At 38.0% G+C, this 18,481-nt stretch overlaps 1 protein-coding gene across 1 annotated transcript in view; it reads left to right on the top strand.

The window, feature by feature from the left end:
• Positions 1 to 18,481, top strand: part of INO80 (INO80 complex ATPase subunit) — a 138,342-nt gene that overhangs the window by 32,645 nt on the left and 87,216 nt on the right. Inside the window, exons 4-9 of the mRNA XM_037161669.2 lie at positions 85 to 152; positions 4,063 to 4,248; positions 7,257 to 7,377; positions 8,463 to 8,674; positions 15,958 to 16,011; positions 16,804 to 17,007. Of these exons, the coding sequence (XP_037017564.2) occupies positions 85 to 152; positions 4,063 to 4,248; positions 7,257 to 7,377; positions 8,463 to 8,674; positions 15,958 to 16,011; positions 16,804 to 17,007 (845 nt within the window). The remainder of the gene's footprint in view (positions 1 to 84; positions 153 to 4,062; positions 4,249 to 7,256; positions 7,378 to 8,462; positions 8,675 to 15,957; positions 16,012 to 16,803; positions 17,008 to 18,481) is intronic.

Raw genomic sequence — 18,481 nt, 5'->3', positions numbered from 1 at the left:
TTCAACCTGTAGGCCAGTGCTCAGTCCACTGAGGCACACCACCTAGACTTACTCATTCATTTATTATTTTTTTTCTTTACACAGAATCCAAATCTGACAAAGGAAATTTATATAACTTCTCTAAATTGAAGAAAAGCAGGAAGTGGCTAAAGGTAAGAGAAGATGGAATGTTTAGAATTCGAATAACCTACTAACTACAAATAAAAGGGAAAGATATTGATGCATTCTGACACATTGGCAGGGATTTCTTTAGAGATGAGTTTTTACTCTGGGTGTGGTTTTTTAAAGAGATTATAGAGAGGAATATAGAAGACCCAGTGAAGTTCATTTTAGTAAACACTGTTGAGTACAAAAGCACTGTGGATAAAGGGAGTGTAAGTATATATTAGATAAGATCCTTGCCCTCACTGGCTCACATTGTAATTGGGATATTTAATCTACTTTTCACTAGTCCTTGAGTAGTTTTTTCATTCACCAAATATTGATTGAGCATGTCCTATGAGCCAGATACTGTTGTACATAGACAGGATTCATGCCCTGTGGAGTTTATAATCTAATGGAGAAAGCCAGTGAGTAAGCCTATAAATGAATAAATAAATATGACTTTAAAGAAACATTTCAACTGATTTCTGAATGATCAGAGAAACATATGTGAAAGTTTCAGATGTGCACATTTCAATCACAATGAATAACTGGGAGGAGATTTCTGGTCAAGATCGAGGCGTGGGTAAACAAGCTTCACTTCTTTGCACAACTATGGCAAAAATCGTAACTAGACTACAAAACAAATATCACCCAGACTCATCAGAAAATTGAGCTGTATGGATGTCCGACAACCAAGGATTTAAAGAAGCCACATTCATCCAGATGAGTAGGAGGGGCAGAGACATAGAGGCGGAGAAGCATGGAGCCACAGTCCTACATTCATGTGTGGTGAATAAAAATTGGGAGGGTTACTTTGGGAGTGAGGGGCCAGCCCCAAACCAGACAACCAGTAGCTCAGGGTTCCAGTATCAGGAAGATAAATCCCCATAAGTTACGGCTGTAAAAACTAGTGAGGGTTGTGGTGGCAGAAGAGACTGCGGGATTATTAGGAGACTTGGAGGGCCTTCACGGATAGAAGAGTTACATAGACCCATTCCCTCTGGGATTCAGCACCAGGGTAACAGCTGGAAGGGTACAAAATGGCATATAGGAAGAAAGTAAAGTGACTGGAAACAGGGCAACTGCCAGGAAACAGCTTTCTCCTGGGCAAATCTCCAGAAGCCGGATAGTGGCATTGTCTCCTCTCTAAGACCTCTCCTCACACAGAGCCATAAGGTGGTGAAACGGGTTGCCCCACCCTGGCAATCACCTATGACTCCACCCCATGCAATTTGCAGGTCTGCTTTTCTACAGTAGGTCATGTTACTAAGACAGGGAGTTAAAGCAACTCTACCTAATACACAAAAACACAGTGAGGCTGTCAAATTGAGGAGACAAATCTGGCCCAAGTGAAAGAACAGATGAAAACTCCAGTAAAAGAACAAAATGAAACAGAGATAACCAACCTATTAGATGCGGAGTTCAAAACACTGGTTATCAGGATGCTCAAATAACTCATTGAGGTTGGCAGCAGCATATAAAAAGACCCAAACAGAAGTGAAGGTTACATTAGTGAAATAAAAGTCTACAGGGAACCAACAACAGTGGAGGAGAAATCTGAAACTGAGAAATCAACATTCTGGAACATATGGAAGAGAAAGGCATTCAATGAGAACAGCAAGGAAAAAATTAAAAATGGGGACAGAATAAGAACTCCTGGGACATCTCCATATGTACCAACATCCTAATCATAGGGATGCCAGAAGAAGAGGAAGAGCAAGAAATTGAAAACCTACTTGAAAAAACAATGGAAAATAACTTACCTAATTTGGTGAAGGAAATAGATATACAAGTCTAGAAAGCACAGAGAGTCCCAAACAAGTTGGACTTAAGACTACACCAAAAAACGTAATAATTAAAATGCCAAGGGTTACAGATAAAGAGAATCTTACAAGCATCCAGAGAAGAGCAGAGAGTTACCTACACAGGAGTTACCATCAGACTGTCAGCTGATTTCTCAAAAGAAACTGCAGGCAAGAAGGGACTGGCAAGAAGTATTCAAAGTGATGAAAAGCAAGGATCTACAATTTGTCCAGCAAGCTGTCAGAATGGAAGGGCAGATAGTGTTTCCCAGACAAGGTAAAGAAAGCTAAAGGAGTTTGTCATCACCAAGCCATTATTGTATTAATGTTAAAGGGACTAAAAACAAAAAAACTTCCAAAACTTCCCCAAAAAACTTGGAACATTAAAATGGCAACAAATTCACAACTGTCAACAACTCAATCTAAAAAACAAACCAGGCAAACAAGCAGAACAGAAACCAAATCATAGATATGGAGATCATTTGGAGGGTTGTCAGCTGAGAGGGGGAAGGTGGAAAATGGGGGAAAGATGCAGGGATTAAGAAGCATAAATCTTTAGGTACAAACTAGACAGGAGGATGTTAAGAATAGTGTAGGAAATGTGACGCCAAAGAACTTATATGCATGACCCATGGACATGAACTAAGGAGGGGGATTGCTAGAGGGAAGGGGGGTGCTAGGCAGAGGGGGGCAAAAAGGAGGAAGTCGGGACAACTAATAGCATAACCAATAAAATATATTTTTAAAATAACAAAAAGGAATAACTGCAAAAGTTCTGAGAAAGGAAGCAAGTCAGTATGTTTGGGGGAGAAAGAATGCTGCAATGGCTAGAAGACAGGGAGTGAGGGGGTGGCAGAAAAATAAGGTTACAGAGCCTGATCACTGAGGGCCTTTGTGCACTATGTCAGGGAATTTGTATTTTACTCTTTTTACAGTGGTAAGCCATTGGAGTCTTTATAAGCAAGAGTGGCACAATCTGGTTAACACTCTCACAAGCTTACTGTCATTGGCTAAACTGAGTTAAGGGTAGCATTTCTTCTATTGAAAATAATTATTTCTCTATTTCATACTTTTCTTGTGAAGAGTGGAAAGTAATTTAAAGGTATTCCTTTATTATTATATCTAGGCTCTTTAAAAAAACTCATGTGTAAAAGGCCAGGTTTGCTTCATATCAGTGAGACTTCAAGCATTTGGAAATGCAGAAATCTTTTTTTAGTCATCACATTTTAAGAAATTAAGATAAAATTCATATGCCATAAAATCTACCCTTTTAAAGTGTGTCATTTAGTAATTTCTAGTGTATTAATAAAGTTTTGTGTATCCATCATCACTCTCTGTTTCCAAAGCATTTTCATCACTCCAGAAGGAAACCTGTACTTATTAGCAGTCACTTCCCATTCTCTACATCCTCAGCCTCTGGCAACCACTGATCTGTTTTCTGTCTCTTTGGACTTGCCTCTTCTGGACATTTCATATAAACAGAATCATGTAATATGTTGCCTTTTGTTTCTGGCTTCTTTCATTCAGCATAATATTTTCAAAGTTCATTAATGATGTGCCACATATCAGTACTTTATTCCTTTTTACTGATGAATAATATTTCATTATTTATATACTACCACATTTTGTTTACACAGTCATCAATGGATTTGGGAATTGTTTATTCGCCATCACAGTTGTTTTTTTTTTTTTGCTTTGGTATTCGATATTTAGTTAAATTATCTTATGTATAGTGTAAATACTTAGTAAAATCTAGCTTTATTGATGTTTATAGCATTTTCCATGTTTTAGTGCTCTTTACTTTGTTCCTCCTGGGTTTAATTGGTATCCTTTTGTTTTTCAGTTGAATTGGCAGAGAATAGTGTAAGGGAAACTGGAATGACTGTTCTTCATCTGTTTTTGTCATTGTTTTGGAATCTGGAAAAAAATAGTTCTATTGTCTTAGGGTGTTGAACAATACAGTATGCAGATGATGCGTTACAGAATTGTACACCTGAATCCTGTATAATTTTATTAATGAATGTTACCTCAGTAAATTCCATTTTTAAAAATGCTTTCATGGTAAAAGGAATTGCTTCATAGCAGAAGTTCCATTTCCATTTCCTCCCTTTTTCAGAGCATTCTGCTAAGTGATGAGTCCAGTGAGGCAGATTCTCAAAGTGAAGACAATGAGGAAGAGGAGGAGGAAGAGGAGGAAGAAGAGGAAGAAGAACTCAATCTCAGCAGAGAAGAACTTCATAACATGTTGCGGCTGCACAAATATAAGAAACTTCACCAGAATAAATACAGTAAAGACAAGGAGGTGAGAGTTTCAGGAAACATATCAGACCACTCATGCTGGGTATTATTACCCTTGGGCTTGTAGTCATTGAAGATACATTATTTTGACTTTATATTTAGATGGTGATAGTAGTTGTTATAGTAACAGCTTTATTGAAATACATTTCACATACAAAAAAATTAAGCCTTCTAGACCTGGCTGGTGTCACTTAAGGGTTTGGATGTTGTACCACAGACAGAAAGTCACTGGTTTGATCTCTGGTCAGAGTGCTTGCCTGGGTTGTGGGCCAGGTCCCTGGTTGTGGCTGTACAGTGAGCAACCCATCAGTGTTTCTCTCGCACATCGAAGTTTCTCCTTCCCTTCCCCTCCCTCAAAAAATAAACAAAATCTTTAATTAAAAAAAAAAATTCAGCTTTCTAAGGTGTACCATTCAGTGTATTCATAGAGTTATGTAACTATTATCACTATTTAATTCAGATTATTTTGTTACTGCACAAAGAAAACCCATTCCCCTTAGTTGTTGACCCCTATTCTCTCCCTTTCTCTCAGTTCCAGACAGTCATTAGTCCATCTGTTTCTATAAATGTGTCTATTCTAGATATTTCATACAAATGGAAAAAACATGTGTTCTTTGTATTCATTTCCTTACACTTAGCATAATGTTTTCAAGATTCACTTATGTTATAGCATCCAAGGTGTGTCCAGAAGGTGTCCAACCATGTAATATGAAAAATAAGAGACATTTATTGAAGATACAAGGTACAAGAAACAGTGTACATAGGATAATCATGCTTCAGTCCCCTTCAAAGTAGGCACCTTGGGACCTCACACAGTTCTCCCAGTCATTAGCTTCCCCATTGTATTATCCCGACTCTCATAGACTATCTGAAATTTCCTCCCTTTCAAATGTGATTTTAGTTTTAGGAAAAGCCAGAAGTCACAGGGTACCAAATCTGGGTTGTAGGGGGCTGAGTCACCTGGGTGATTTGATGTTTTGCCAAATAACTCTGTAGGAGATACTATGCATTAAGTGGCCTCATTGTCATGATGAAGCTGCCAGTCACCAGTTGCCCATAGCTGTGGCCTTCTGAATCATCTGAGTAGTTTTTACAGAAGAATGTTCAAGCTTAACACAAAATATGATGAATATTCATTCATTGTTTCACTCAGTCATTTTCCATGCAGACAGCCACACAGCACACATGCTCACTCAAGAGTGTCTACTGCCCCCACTAACTAGTACAGTGAAGTCATCATTGTTCACTCATGCACATTCCAGTCACTTCTTGGCTCCCAGGTTACATCAATATTGTGCAAATTGTTCTCATTAACATTAGCCGGACTTTTTCTGGATGGACTTCAAATATCAATGCCTAGCTTCTTTTTATTTGCAAGTAACATTCCATTGACTGGACATACTGTATTTTATTTATATGGGCATGAGTTGATGAAATAATTGGATTGTTTTTACTTTTTGGCTATTATGAATCATAGCTGTGAATAGTGAGTTATTTTTACTTTTGGCTATTATGATTAATGATGCCGTGAAGATTTGAGTTCACGTGTTTTGTGTGTGGTCGTGTGTTTTTATTTATCTTGGGTTACTGGGTCATATGGTAACTTTGTGTTTAATTATCCTTTTAAGGAACTGGCAGACTATTTTCCAAAGAGGCTACTTCATTTTAAATGTAGTGTGTTGTTTTTTTTAAATACATTTGTTCTTTGGAAGTATTCCTGTCTTGAAAAAACCTTCCTTTATTCACATTCTAACATTAGACTGATGATAGTTATTTGAGTGCTGTTACCAAAGCTGCCTGATTTTTGACAGAAGTATAGTGCTTTGCACATGAGCAATAGCATATTCGAAAATCTAAAAACTTTCCAGCAATTAGTTAAGGTCCAAAGTTCAAAAAGCTATGAATAATTTGCTGAAGGATATTAGCCTGTAGAAGTAATAAACAGTAAGATATCTGACTGTTTTGATTAAGACAGAGGGTTCCTCCTTAAGGTACAGTGTTAAGATACTTGGTGCTTGAAATGTTTTTTTTTAAATTGAAGTAAAACATAAAAAGGGGAAGTTGTAAGTATTATTGACCTTAATTTGTAAGTATACAGCTTGATGAATGCTCATTTAATTTTGACATTTGATAGAGGACCTTGTAATAGTTTTCTGTTTCACTCTTCTAATTTCATTCCTTTGGCAATTCATTTGGCCATAATCCAGGAAAAGAGATTTGACACTGGACTACATGATTTTAATTTATATTTATCCATTAGTAATAAATGTGACAGGATAATGAGAGCTTTGAAGGTCAATTTAAATAAAATGTTTGAAAGGATAAGCTACTTCCCAGAAAGAAAAATTGATATTTATATGTTAGAATTCTAGCAACAGAGATACTATTCACAATATTGTCAGACTCCCTTAGAAGGAGATGAAGAGAGAAAAGACTTGTAAGATTGAAGTATTCGGATGGCTGGTGTCTGTTCGAACCAAATATAAGATGGTAACCTAGAACAGCTAGATCAGAAATCTTGGAAAATCTGAGGACCTGTTGGTAACAAATATGATTTATATGTTGCTGAAGAATTTCAAGAGGAGATCTTACTGCAAAGAATTGCATTTCTGAAATACAGTGTGGGGCAAAAGTAGGTTTACAGTCGTGAGTAGATGGAACAGTTTTATTCTTATATTGTTATTTATTAATTATTGTATTACTTTCCATATGAACAAATGTAAACCTTCTTTTGCTCCATGCTGTGTGTAAGGACTAAGTAAATATTCTGGTGGAGATTCAGAAGCGTGAATGGTTTTCCTTATTTCCTGAACTTACCATGTGCATAGCCAATGAATCCATTTTTATTTGAAGTTTAGGAAATAAATCTCTCTTGGTCTCTTTGTGGAAAGAACACTGTATTTAGGGACTATGGTTTTTCTCTGGCTCAGCTTTCTGTGGTAAAGATGATTTGGACTATGCTATAGGTCACACATAGGCCCTTCTAAGGATCACTGTCTCTGCCTGCTTCAGTTGCAGCAATATCAGTACTACAGTGCAGGCCTGCTCTCCACATATGACCCTTTTTATGAGCAACAACGTCACCTGCTTGGACCCAAAAAAAAGAAATTTAAGGAAGAAAAGAAACTTAAAGGTGAGCACATTGATCTGCCTTCCACATTTACTCATTCTTACTTTCAGGATTTCATATGGCCTCCTGATGCATTTGGGAGGCCATAATCCTTAAACATAATCCGTATAGTAGGAATTTGCTTTATCTAAAAAAAAAACCCCCCACCCCCATCTAATTAGTTGTAAATATTATTAGCCTTATTTTATATTTGCTTTATGATCTTTTCTAGAATTATGAAGACATAAGAATTATGGATTCCTGGTTTATTCCAATGAGCTTATTCCTTTTTCTTCTATATACTCCAAATGTCTAACATGCTCTGGGAGTAGAAGAGGTTGGTTATGCACAGGGGCCTAAGAGGAGTAACCTGAAGGGTCTGCTATAAGTTATCATTGTTGCTACATGTGGTGATTTAAAATAGATTACCTCCTGATGACCTTCTGTAGTATTTTTTGCATGTTTCCCAGGATATGTCATTTTTATCTTAATGAATTCTGAGCAGCTGGAAATCAGGAAGGAAGTAGGAAGGGAAAGTTAAACTATCTGTATAGATTTTATTCTCCTAAAGGTATAAACTCTGCTCAGAAAGACTCTTTTCAGCCATTTCCCCTTCTTTCTTCCATATCCTCATTGTTTATTTTTGTGTTTTCTCATTCTTCACATCCTCCCCTCTCAGGTTCCATGTATAATTTTCTTTTCATAAGTCATTTAATGCATTTAATCAAGGCATTTTTCTTTCTCTCTTTCTTTAGTTACCTTACATTGCCACCAACTAGAAATGTTTCCTTAGTTTTGACCATTACTTGAGCCCATGATACTTCATAAACTTTTCTATTTTTGAGTTCAGAAGAAATTCCGTTTTTTTGTTTTTATTCTGTGTTTCTCTTTGATGTAAACAGAGTAAGTATCCAGTGTTCTTTACCAAGGTACTGAGATCTTTCTGTTGGAATATTCATGGGCCTGAGCAGATAAAGGGATAAACATTGCCAGCTTCAAGTGGAATGAGGAAAGAACCTTGAGTTTTCTAAAAGTGATGAGGTTGTTTTGTTGCTGTCTCCTGTGGAAGGGAAGAAATGCAATCTCCTGAGAGTCTATTTCCTTTGCAGCCAAGTTGAAAAAAGTGAAGAAAAAAAGGCGAAGGGATGAAGAACTTTCCTCTGAAGAATCCCCTCGTCGCCACCACCAGACCAAAGTCTTTGCCAAGTTCTCTCATGATGCACCTCCTCCTGGCATCAAGAAGAAGCACTTATCCATTGAGCAGCTTAATGCTCGTCGCAGGAAAGTATGGCTCAGCATTGTGAAAAAGGAACTACCAAAGGTGAGTGAGTGTCTTCAGTACAGGTGAGGGCAAGAATGTTTTCTCCACCTGCCCTTGTAAGAGGAACAGTGAAGAGTTAAATATCTTGACACTTCAGAAAGGAAACTCATCTGTTGTACTTAAGAGAATGCTTCACTTAACTGGTTTTCTAGAATTTAATCAGAATTCACAATACAAATAATTATGTGATATTCCTTGGCCAAACAATACCGTGTTCATTGAGAAAGGAACTCAGTTTTCTTACATACATCAGTGGAGGTTGACAGCAAATATATATGTGATAATGAGGAAACTAAAATAAAATTGTTGAGATGTGTTTCTTACAGAATTTAGAATTCTGTACAGAATTCTTACAGAATACAGAATTCAGACATTTGTGTGTTACTGAATAATGATAGGCATTAGAAGAAAAGGTGAATGATTCAAGAAAACTTTAAGCATTCTTTCTGCTATTTTAATAAGTAATGCTACATAGGGGAGGAGATGAGGGAGGGTGTGAGGGGTAAATGTTGGTGGAAGGACACTTGGGGTGGTGAACACATGGTACAGTGTACGCGTTGTAGAATTGTGCACCTGAAACCTGTATAATTTTGTTAACCAGTGTCACCCCAATAAATTCGGTGAAAAGGAAAATAAAATAAGTGGTGCTAGGGCAACAGCGTATCTATTTCGCAAAAAAGTAAAATTAGATCTGTGTCTCACTCATATACTCCAAATGGATCTCAGTGTAAAAAAACTAAACAGTCCAAATACTAGAAGAAAATAATTGCATTCCTATTTATCCTTAGCATAGGAAAAGAATTTCTGTGACTCAGCATTCAAGAGCAATAAAAGCAAACATTGATAAATTTGACTACACAAAATAAAATTTTACATGACAACAAACAGCTGGCAAACTGGGGGAGATTATTTACATTGTATACTATGGTCTGAGGGCAGTTATCACTAAAAATAAATAGTTCTTAAAAATGGAGAGAGAAGACTTCGCCAAGATGGAGGCGTAGGTGGAAACACTGTGCCTTCTCACACAAACAAGTTTAAAAACAACAAAGTTTTAGCAACGAAAACACAGCCAAATCACAGACAGTTGAACTATATGGAAGTCTGACAACAACGAACCCTTCAGCCAAACCAGTAAGAGGGGCAGAGGCAGCAGCAGAGCGGGTTCGGGCCGGAAAGATCCACTGGACCGACCCAGGCGCACAGGGAGCCGTGGGCAGATCCCAGGTGTGGAGTAGCAGCGGGCGGACTCATTGAGGGCGCAAGGTGGCGGACCCACTGAGGGCTGACTGAGGTCACACATTCGCGAGCAGATAAACTGGTAAAGGAGCGAGCAATGAGATGGACCTCGCAGGCCCCAGTGTCAGGATGCAACAGAGGGGACCACTATTGTCCCTCTCTGACCACTATTGTCCCTCTCTGACCCCACCCCCATATACAGCGTCACAAACCAGTGACCTGGGTGGCCCCGCCCTGGTGAACACCTAAGACTCTGCTCCTCATACCTAACAGGCACGAACAGAGCAGAACATTATGGCTCAAGAAGAACCATAATGTTTTTGGTTATTCACTGCAGTATTATTTGTGATTGCAAAATAATAGAAACAGCCTAAATGGCCATATGTGGGGCTTGAATTAAACAATGGTAGATCTACATAGTGGATTATTATGCTGCTGTTAAAAGAATAAAGATGACTTCTCTGAACTGATATGAAGAATTTATAGAACCTACTGTTAAGTGAAAAAAAAACAAAACATGAACAAGTATTAGAGTATTTACCTTTCATATTAGAAAAGGAAATACAGAAAATGCACAAATAACTGTTTATTTATGCAAAATAAATTGAAGGATAAATCAGAATTAAAGTGATTGATTCCTTATAGGGGCAAGGCAGGAAAAGGGTAGAAAAAGGGAAGGGATGGGAATGGGCTAGCAGGGATGAGAAAGGAGTCAAATAAATATATTGTATTTCTCACTGTTGGAGAAAGAAGTTACAAGTGAAGAAAAGGAAAGTGAAAAGCTAAAATGAAGCCTGTGAAGTTTGGTTGGAATCAGATATCAGTATATGGTTTTTTGTGTACATATAGATAAATAAAGAAATATTGTTGGGTGTGTATGTATGAATTAGTATGTTTTTTTTTCCTAGCTCTGTTTACTGAGAGGGCCTAGGAGCAGTGACACCCCAATAAAAATTAGTATACCTAGCACCCAGACCTTGGTTTCTAAAAACCTTTTATTCTCTGATAAAAGGAACTAGGGCTCCTAGTTCCTGGAGCAGTAATTTAATACAGTGTGTGCCTTAAACATCTTCTGGTGCAAGAAAGTAAGGAAGTGCTTGAAAAACGATGGGGCTGCGAAGGAGTGAGCAGTGAGACTGGACCGAGCAGGCCCCAGCAGTGGGAAGCAGCAGAGGGGGTCACCATTTCCCTGCTCTGACCCCACCCCCACATACAGCATCACAACCCAGTGACCTGGCGGCCCCGCTCTGGTGAACACCTAAGGCTTCGCTCCTCATACCTAACGGACGCGAACAGACCAAAAATGGCTCAAAAAGATCTCAAAGCCCCAGAGCCCATAACTCTAAGCAACGAAGAAATAACAAAACTTTCAGATGCACAGTTCAAAACACTGGTGATCAGAATGCTTACAGAACTGGTTGATTTTAGTCACAAATTAGAAGAACATATGAAGGCTAAACTGATTGAAATGAAGGGAAATACACAGGAAACCAATAGTGATAAAAAGGAAACCGGGACTCAGATCAAGGGAGTGAACCAGAAGGAAGAAAAATATGACCAACCAGAAAAGAATGAAGAAACAAGAATTCAAAAAAATGAGGAGAGGCTTGGGAACCTCCAGGACATCTTTAAACGCTCCAACGTACGAATTATAGGGGTACCAGAAGGGGGAAAGGAACAGCCACCAGTGGAAAACTTATTTGAACAAATAATAAAGGAGAATTTCCCCAATCTGGCAAAGGCAATAAACTTCCAGGAAATCCAGGAAGCTCAGAGAGTCCCAAAGAAGTTGGACCCAAGAAGAAACACACCAAGGCACATCATCATTACATTAGCCAAGATTAAAATGAAGGAGAGAGTCCTACAAGCAGCAAGAGATAAGGGGACAGTCACCTACAAAGGAGTTCCCATCAGACTGTCAGCTGATTTCTCAAAAGAGACCTTACAGGCAAGAAGGGGCTGGAAAGAGGTATTCCAAGTCATGAAATCCAAAGACCTACATCCAAGATTGCTCTGTCCAGCAAAACTTTCATTTAGAATGGAAGGACAGGTAAAGTGCTTCTCAGATAAGGTCAAGTTCAAGGAGTTCATCATCACCAAGCCCTTATTATATGAAATGTTATAAGGGACTTATCTAAGAAAAAGATGATAAAAAATATGAAGTGAAAGGACAGCAAACAGTTATTAAGAACCATACCTAAAACAAAAGCAAACTAAAAGGACAGCTAGATCAGGAGCAGAAACATAGAAATGAAGATCTCATGGAGGGTTAGCAACAGGGGAGTGGGAGAAGGAGAAGAGGGGAGAAGGTACAGAAAATAAGTAGTATAGACGGTAGGTAGAAAATACATAGGGGGGAGGGCAAGAATAGTATGGGAAATATAGAATCTAAAGAACTTGAGACACATGGTCATAAACTAAAGGGGGGAATGGTGGGGGTGGGGGGGTGCAGGGTGGAGGGGAATGAAGGGGGAAAATAGAACAACTGTAATGGCATAATGAGTAAAATCAAATAAAATTTAAAAAAAGAAAACGAAAAACGACGGGCACTTGTTTTGAGGTGGGAGGGAGTGCGGTATGCTGGGCTTGTCAAAAGAACTCGGAACCAACCGTAATGAGTTAGTTGTTCATGGCCAAAGTTAGAATAATTTGAGAAACAATATATTGTAATAATTCTGGATTTTAATGCATAGAATAAATAAATATTTATGAATTCATACTGTTAAATGAATAAACAAAAAAGTAAGGTAGAAGGAACAATTCTTCCTTACAGAAGAACTTGAATTAGTAAGTATAGAAGGAAGAAAGAAAATAGATGAATGCAATAATTAGAGAGCAAAAGTTAGAGGAGAAACAATTGGCATAGACTCAAATGATCTGCCCCACAATACGTATTATAGTACAAAGGGAAAGCTAGGACTATAGTGGTGAAAACTGGCAGAATGCATTTCAACCAAATGATCAAAGTAAACATCACTAGTAATATAAATTTTGAACTCTTTGATGTGATACACTAAGAATGACATTTCATTTCTGTGGAATTCTGCGAAAATGTATAATGTCACTTCAGTCATCAGAAAACCACAAATTTTGAGGTGTTCTAAAGAATAACTGATTGATACTTTTCAAAAGTGTCAAAGACATGAAAGAGAAAGAGTGAGGAAATGTTACATACAGGAAGAGACTAAGGACAAGAACAACTACGTGCAGTGTGGGATCCTGGAACAGTAAAAGGATATTAGTGGAAAAATTATTGACATTCAAATAAGACCTGTGATTTAGTTAATATTTTATGAGTGTTAAATTCTTATCTTAGTAGTTGTACTACGATCATATAAGATGCTAAAATTAGGGAAAGCAGGGGGAGGAATGTAAGGGAACTGTTCTATTTTTTGGAAATTTTCTGTAAGTCTAAAATTAGTTTAAAACAAAAAGTTTTTAAAAATAGAAGTCTAGAAAATGCAGGGAACTGCCAGGTGTACTTTACTCATTTAGTAGTTGTCTCATTTGCTTTTCTACGTAAGTATACTTTTTTCTCACCCATTTTGAAGGTTTGAAACCTTCGTGCTAAACTCACTCTTAATAATTCAATAGTTCAATGATTTCCTAAGAAAAAGGACATCTTGTCACATGTAATCACAGTGCAGTTACAAAAATGATCCACAGACCATATTTAAATTTCATCATTGACTCAATAATATCCTTTACATAGCTTCTTCTCTTTACTGATTCAATCCATGATCCAATCTAGAACGTAGGTATTGCATTTTAGTTTTCAAGTCTCTATCTCCTTTAATCTGAAACAATTTCCCAGCCTTCGTCTTTCATGACATTGCTTTTTTTTCCTTTTTCTTTTTTTATTTTATTTACTTATTTTTCAAGTACAGTTTTCTATTTCTCCCATCCCAGCCCAACCCACCCTGTGCTTCCCACCTCCCTTCCATTTCCACTCCCCTTAGTTCTTATCCTTGTGTCCTTCCTATTTGTTTCTCCAAATCCCTCCCCTTTTTTCCTTTTAAATTCCCTTCCCTCTCCCCTCTGGTCACTGTCCCCGTATTCTCTATTTCAGTGTCTTTTGTTTTTATTCTGCTTGCTTGTTTGTTGTTTAGCTTCCTGGTAAAGGTGAGATCATATGATATTTGTCTTTCAACACCTGGCCTATTTTACTCAGCATAATGTTTTCCAGTTCCATCCATGTTGTTGCAAAGGGTAGTAGCTCCTTCTTTCTCTCTGCTGCATAGAATTCCATTGTGTATATGTACCACAATTTTTTGATCCATTCATTTACTGATGGGCACCTAGGTTGCTTCCAACTCTTGGCTATTGTAAATTGTGCTGCTATGAACATTGGGGTGCATAGGTTCTTTGAAATTGATGTTTTAAGAATCTTAGGATATAATCCTAGCAGTGGAATTGCTGGGTCAAAAGGCAGGTCGATTTTTATTTTTCTGAGAAAATTCCATACAGTTTTCCATAGTGGTTGTACCAGCCTGCAATCCCACCAACAGTGAACTAGGGTCCCCTTTTCCCCACACCCTCTCCAACATTTGTTGTTTGTTGCTTTGTTTATGATAGCCATCCTGACTGGTGTAAAGTGGTATCTCATTGTGGCTTTTTTTTTAAGATTTTATTTTTTTATTTACTTTTTAGAGAGTGGGGAAGGGAGGTAGAAAGAGGAAGAGAAACATCAGTGTGCCAGAGATACATCAGTTGGTTGCCTCTTGAGCACCCTCAACTCGGGAACCTGGGCTGCAACCCAGGTTCTCTGGCTGGGAATAGAACCTGTGACCTGGTTCACAGGTAGGAGCCACACCAGCCAGGGCAACGTTATTTTTGAAGAAAATAGGTCATTTATTTTGCAGAATGTTTCTGAATTTGGATTTGTATAATGTTACCTTACGATTAGATTTGAATTACACATTTTTCGCAGGATTACCAGGGGAGGCATATGTCCTTCTTTTGTATCACATCAGAGGGCACATGACACATCTGTCCTAATATTGGTGATAACAGCTTTAATGCCTTGGTATGGTGGTTCTTCTCTATCGTACAATCCCTAGTTTTTTCCTCTGGAAATTTACAAGTATATCTGGGGGGAGAGTTTATGTCTGAGAATTCTTGATGGGAAAAGTTATGAGGAAACATGGTTTGTACCTGGTGAAGAGATTTCAGGTGATGTCCTTCCTATGGTAAGGAATTCAATGGAAATATTTGAGATTATTTTCTTTAAATTGGTAATAGCTGCTTAAGAATTTGTAAGAGAAAGTTTTTGTTAAAATGCCTTAAAATTTCCTTAAGCAGACAGTCTAGGTTGGGAAAATTATAGAAGTGGCTTCCATGACCTCTGTAACTTTGAACCCATTGTTTCTTCAGAATGAGGGGGAGAGCTGCTTAACAGTCAGAGAGCCACTCAGCTCAGCCTCTTCAGTCCCATGACAAAAGAAATGCCGGGAAATTTTTTTTTTTAATTGAGATTTTTTAACTTAAGTAACACAATAAGCAGCTGCGGGAGGGGGGGCGGGGGGGGGGCATTGCTGAGTCATCTCGTGTTAGGTCTACCTCAGAGTTTTTAGTTGTAAAAGATGATGCTTAAGTGGTGGCAGAAATTGAGTAACGATGGCAGCAGATTTGGCCTGGCTGGAGGTGGGGCTAGAATCCCTTACCTGGGGGCTAGTTTACCTTTCTTCTAACAATTTTTGTATGTGAGTGCCCTGCTGTCTCAGCATCTTTGCAGATCGGCCCAAGAAAGCCATGTATTTTAGGGTTAGAATATGATGTTATGTTTTCCTAGCCCACCTCAAACTTTAAATATAACTTAAATTCTTTCCAAAAGGGTACAGAATACTCTGAGGCAGTGACAGCACTAGCTTCTTATTCTGAATGCTGCTTTAGGAAGTTTATGTGTAGTTTTTGAGTCAGTAATGGATCTCGAATATGTTTCATTTGATACTTTATTTTTTAACCCTCAAGTTGAATAAAAGAGAGTTAGTTAATAATCTCTTCTCAAAAAGGAATCCTAAATATACTTTTTAAAAATATTTTAGGCCAACAAGCAGAAAGCTTCAGCTCGTAACCTGTTTCTCACCAATAGCCGAAAGGTAAAGTTACAGTTTTATATTTTCCATTTATGTTTTGCTGGAATGTGTTCTTGTTCTTTGCATCCATGCTTGCTGCTGTCTCTTGTGATCTATTGTTAATGAATCTAATAGTACCTAACGTGATTTAGTTTCTAAGTGTTCTCAATCTATCTTATAAATAAAATTGTTCTTCCTCCCATTTCTGGTATGTGCACCTTTTATGATAAGATCATAGCCCATTCTCATTCTTTGAGAGGCAGACCACAGAAACTTCTGGGTTCAGGCCCTTCATCTAAGAAATGATTCCATTAAATACTTTCCCTCAGAGGAGATTAACAGCTTCCTTTGAGAGTTGCAAGTTTCAGATGAGGTAATGTTCCTGGTTGTATTTCCCTGGTCTAGTCACTCATCTTGTTTCCTCTTCTGTAAAATGAGGATGATGATAATGACAATTTCATAGGGTTTTGTGAAGAATAAATTAGCTTAATATGTATTAACTTTAGAATGGTGCTTAGCATATAGTAGGCATTGATAGCTATTGTGTGTGATCACGTTTTGTAACTTCCTAACACATCTCAGACCGTTATACTTTTTTTTTAATGTTCTAAAGCATTATGTCTACAGATTTCTCATCCCTGATATTACCTTGGGGTCTGAGACTGGACCATAGTACTGTTTGGGGATGTTAATCAGATTGGGAGAGAAAGAGATGTGGCCATAGGAGGAGTGTGTGCACTGAACAGAATGAGGAATGCCCAGGGAGCACTGGTCCTGGTGTCAGGTCCTCCCTTGTAATAACATTGTCGTCTGCAGCTCGCCCACCAGTGCATGAAGGAGGTGCGTCGAGCTGCCTTGCAGGCCCAGAAGAACTGTAAGGAGACCTTGCCTCGTGCCCGCCGCCTTACCAAGGAGATGCTTCTATACTGGAAAAAGTATGAGAAGGTAGAGAAGGAGCATCGTAAGCGTGCTGAGAAGGAAGCCTTAGAGCAACGGAAGTTGGATGAGGAAATGCGGGAGGTAGGACAATAGCATAAAATTTCGAAAACCCTAATTGCTGCAGCCATACCAAGAGATTGGTTTGAACTTCATATAAATTATAAACCTAACAATGAAATTATGTAAAAATGTTTTAAGACATAACTTTGAGGATGGCGATTTTAGTTTAGTAAACCAATTTTGTCTTACTCATTTAATAAGGTTCTCTCCCTGGCCTACACCTCTTTTCTTCTATGCTAATTTTTATTCTTTTCAGCCTATTTCTTTGTGTATTTCTAGAGGACGAAAAAAGAAAAGTGATTGAAAGTAAAACAGCTTAAAGCTTACCTTGGCTTTATTCCAGGCGCTGGCTTCAGTTTTGATTTGTTGGAAGATCAGAGCTGGTTGCCAAAATTACGGCCAGATAGGGACAATGGACAACTAGCCCAGTTTTCTGAGATCCAACCCTGACCTACTTTGCTGTTTAAACCTGCAGCTTGTACTCTAGCTAAGTCTGATGTCAGCTGATGTAAGTTGAATATATTGTTAAGGGAAGCAGGAGGAGAGAATAAGAGGATAAAGTTATTGTATTCCCATTGGTAAACCAGTCGGGATGAGTGGAAGGAAAGTTGAGTTCTAGAGAAAGAATTAATTGGAAGGATTGGATGTTTTCTTTCAGTATACGTGGTACCCTTCCCAAAGCAGAGCTGTATGTGGGACTTCTCCTAAGCTTTGATCTTCTCTCTTTTATCATGCCTTTGAGAATGAATACGGAGTTTGTCCAGTTCTCCTAAGTCCCCTAGGTAACTCGTATCTTTGCATGCAAGATAAATGTATTATCGAGTTAGTAGACATCTGATGCTATCAGGAATAGTTAGTGAGTTTAGAGACATTTAAGAGTCACAGATCTTGAAGTTTTACTGCAGCTTGGTCTATGGTCTGGGTTTGTGAGACATTCTCTTAATTATGTTGATAGCTAAACTGGTGACAGTTTCATCTATGGTTATGTTAACTTGTGTGTGTCTCTCTAAACTTTTGAGATGAAACTATTTTTGATGGGTCTTTATTGTTCCTTTAATTTACCTTGTTTTAGAACAACAAGGTAAATTCTTGAGTGTACAATCTTGAGTGTACTTTAGCTTTGGAACATGAGCATTTGTGTCAGTTACGAAAAAAATCTCAATGTTTCTCACACTCTCAGATTTTCTTGCAGATTTGAATCTGGCTCAAGTGCCATAAACAGTCCCCACTCCCCCACCTTCACACCCCCAAAAAAGAATAGTTTTTTGTAACATATGCTGGGACTGGTGTCTTTTCTTGGCTTTGTTCCTTATATTATTGGTTTTCTTTTGGAGAGGTAAATCTAGCAATAAATCAAATACACTTCATAGGAATTTTATTATAAAATAGTTAATGAAAGGTAGTGACTATTTAATTTTATACTTACTGCGTGTACTATATTCCATATGTTTTGGTCTTTAGGGTATTTTTGTACTCATTTTATTGTTTATTTTGA

Source organism: Artibeus jamaicensis, unplaced genomic scaffold, assembly GCF_021234435.1.
Source record: "Artibeus jamaicensis isolate MK-2021 breed Jamaican fruit bat unplaced genomic scaffold, CSHL_Jam_final contig_1132, whole genome shotgun sequence".
NCBI classification, from domain to species: Eukaryota; Metazoa; Chordata; class Mammalia; order Chiroptera; family Phyllostomidae; genus Artibeus; species Artibeus jamaicensis.
This window is presented reverse-complemented; position numbering and strand designations above follow the sequence as displayed.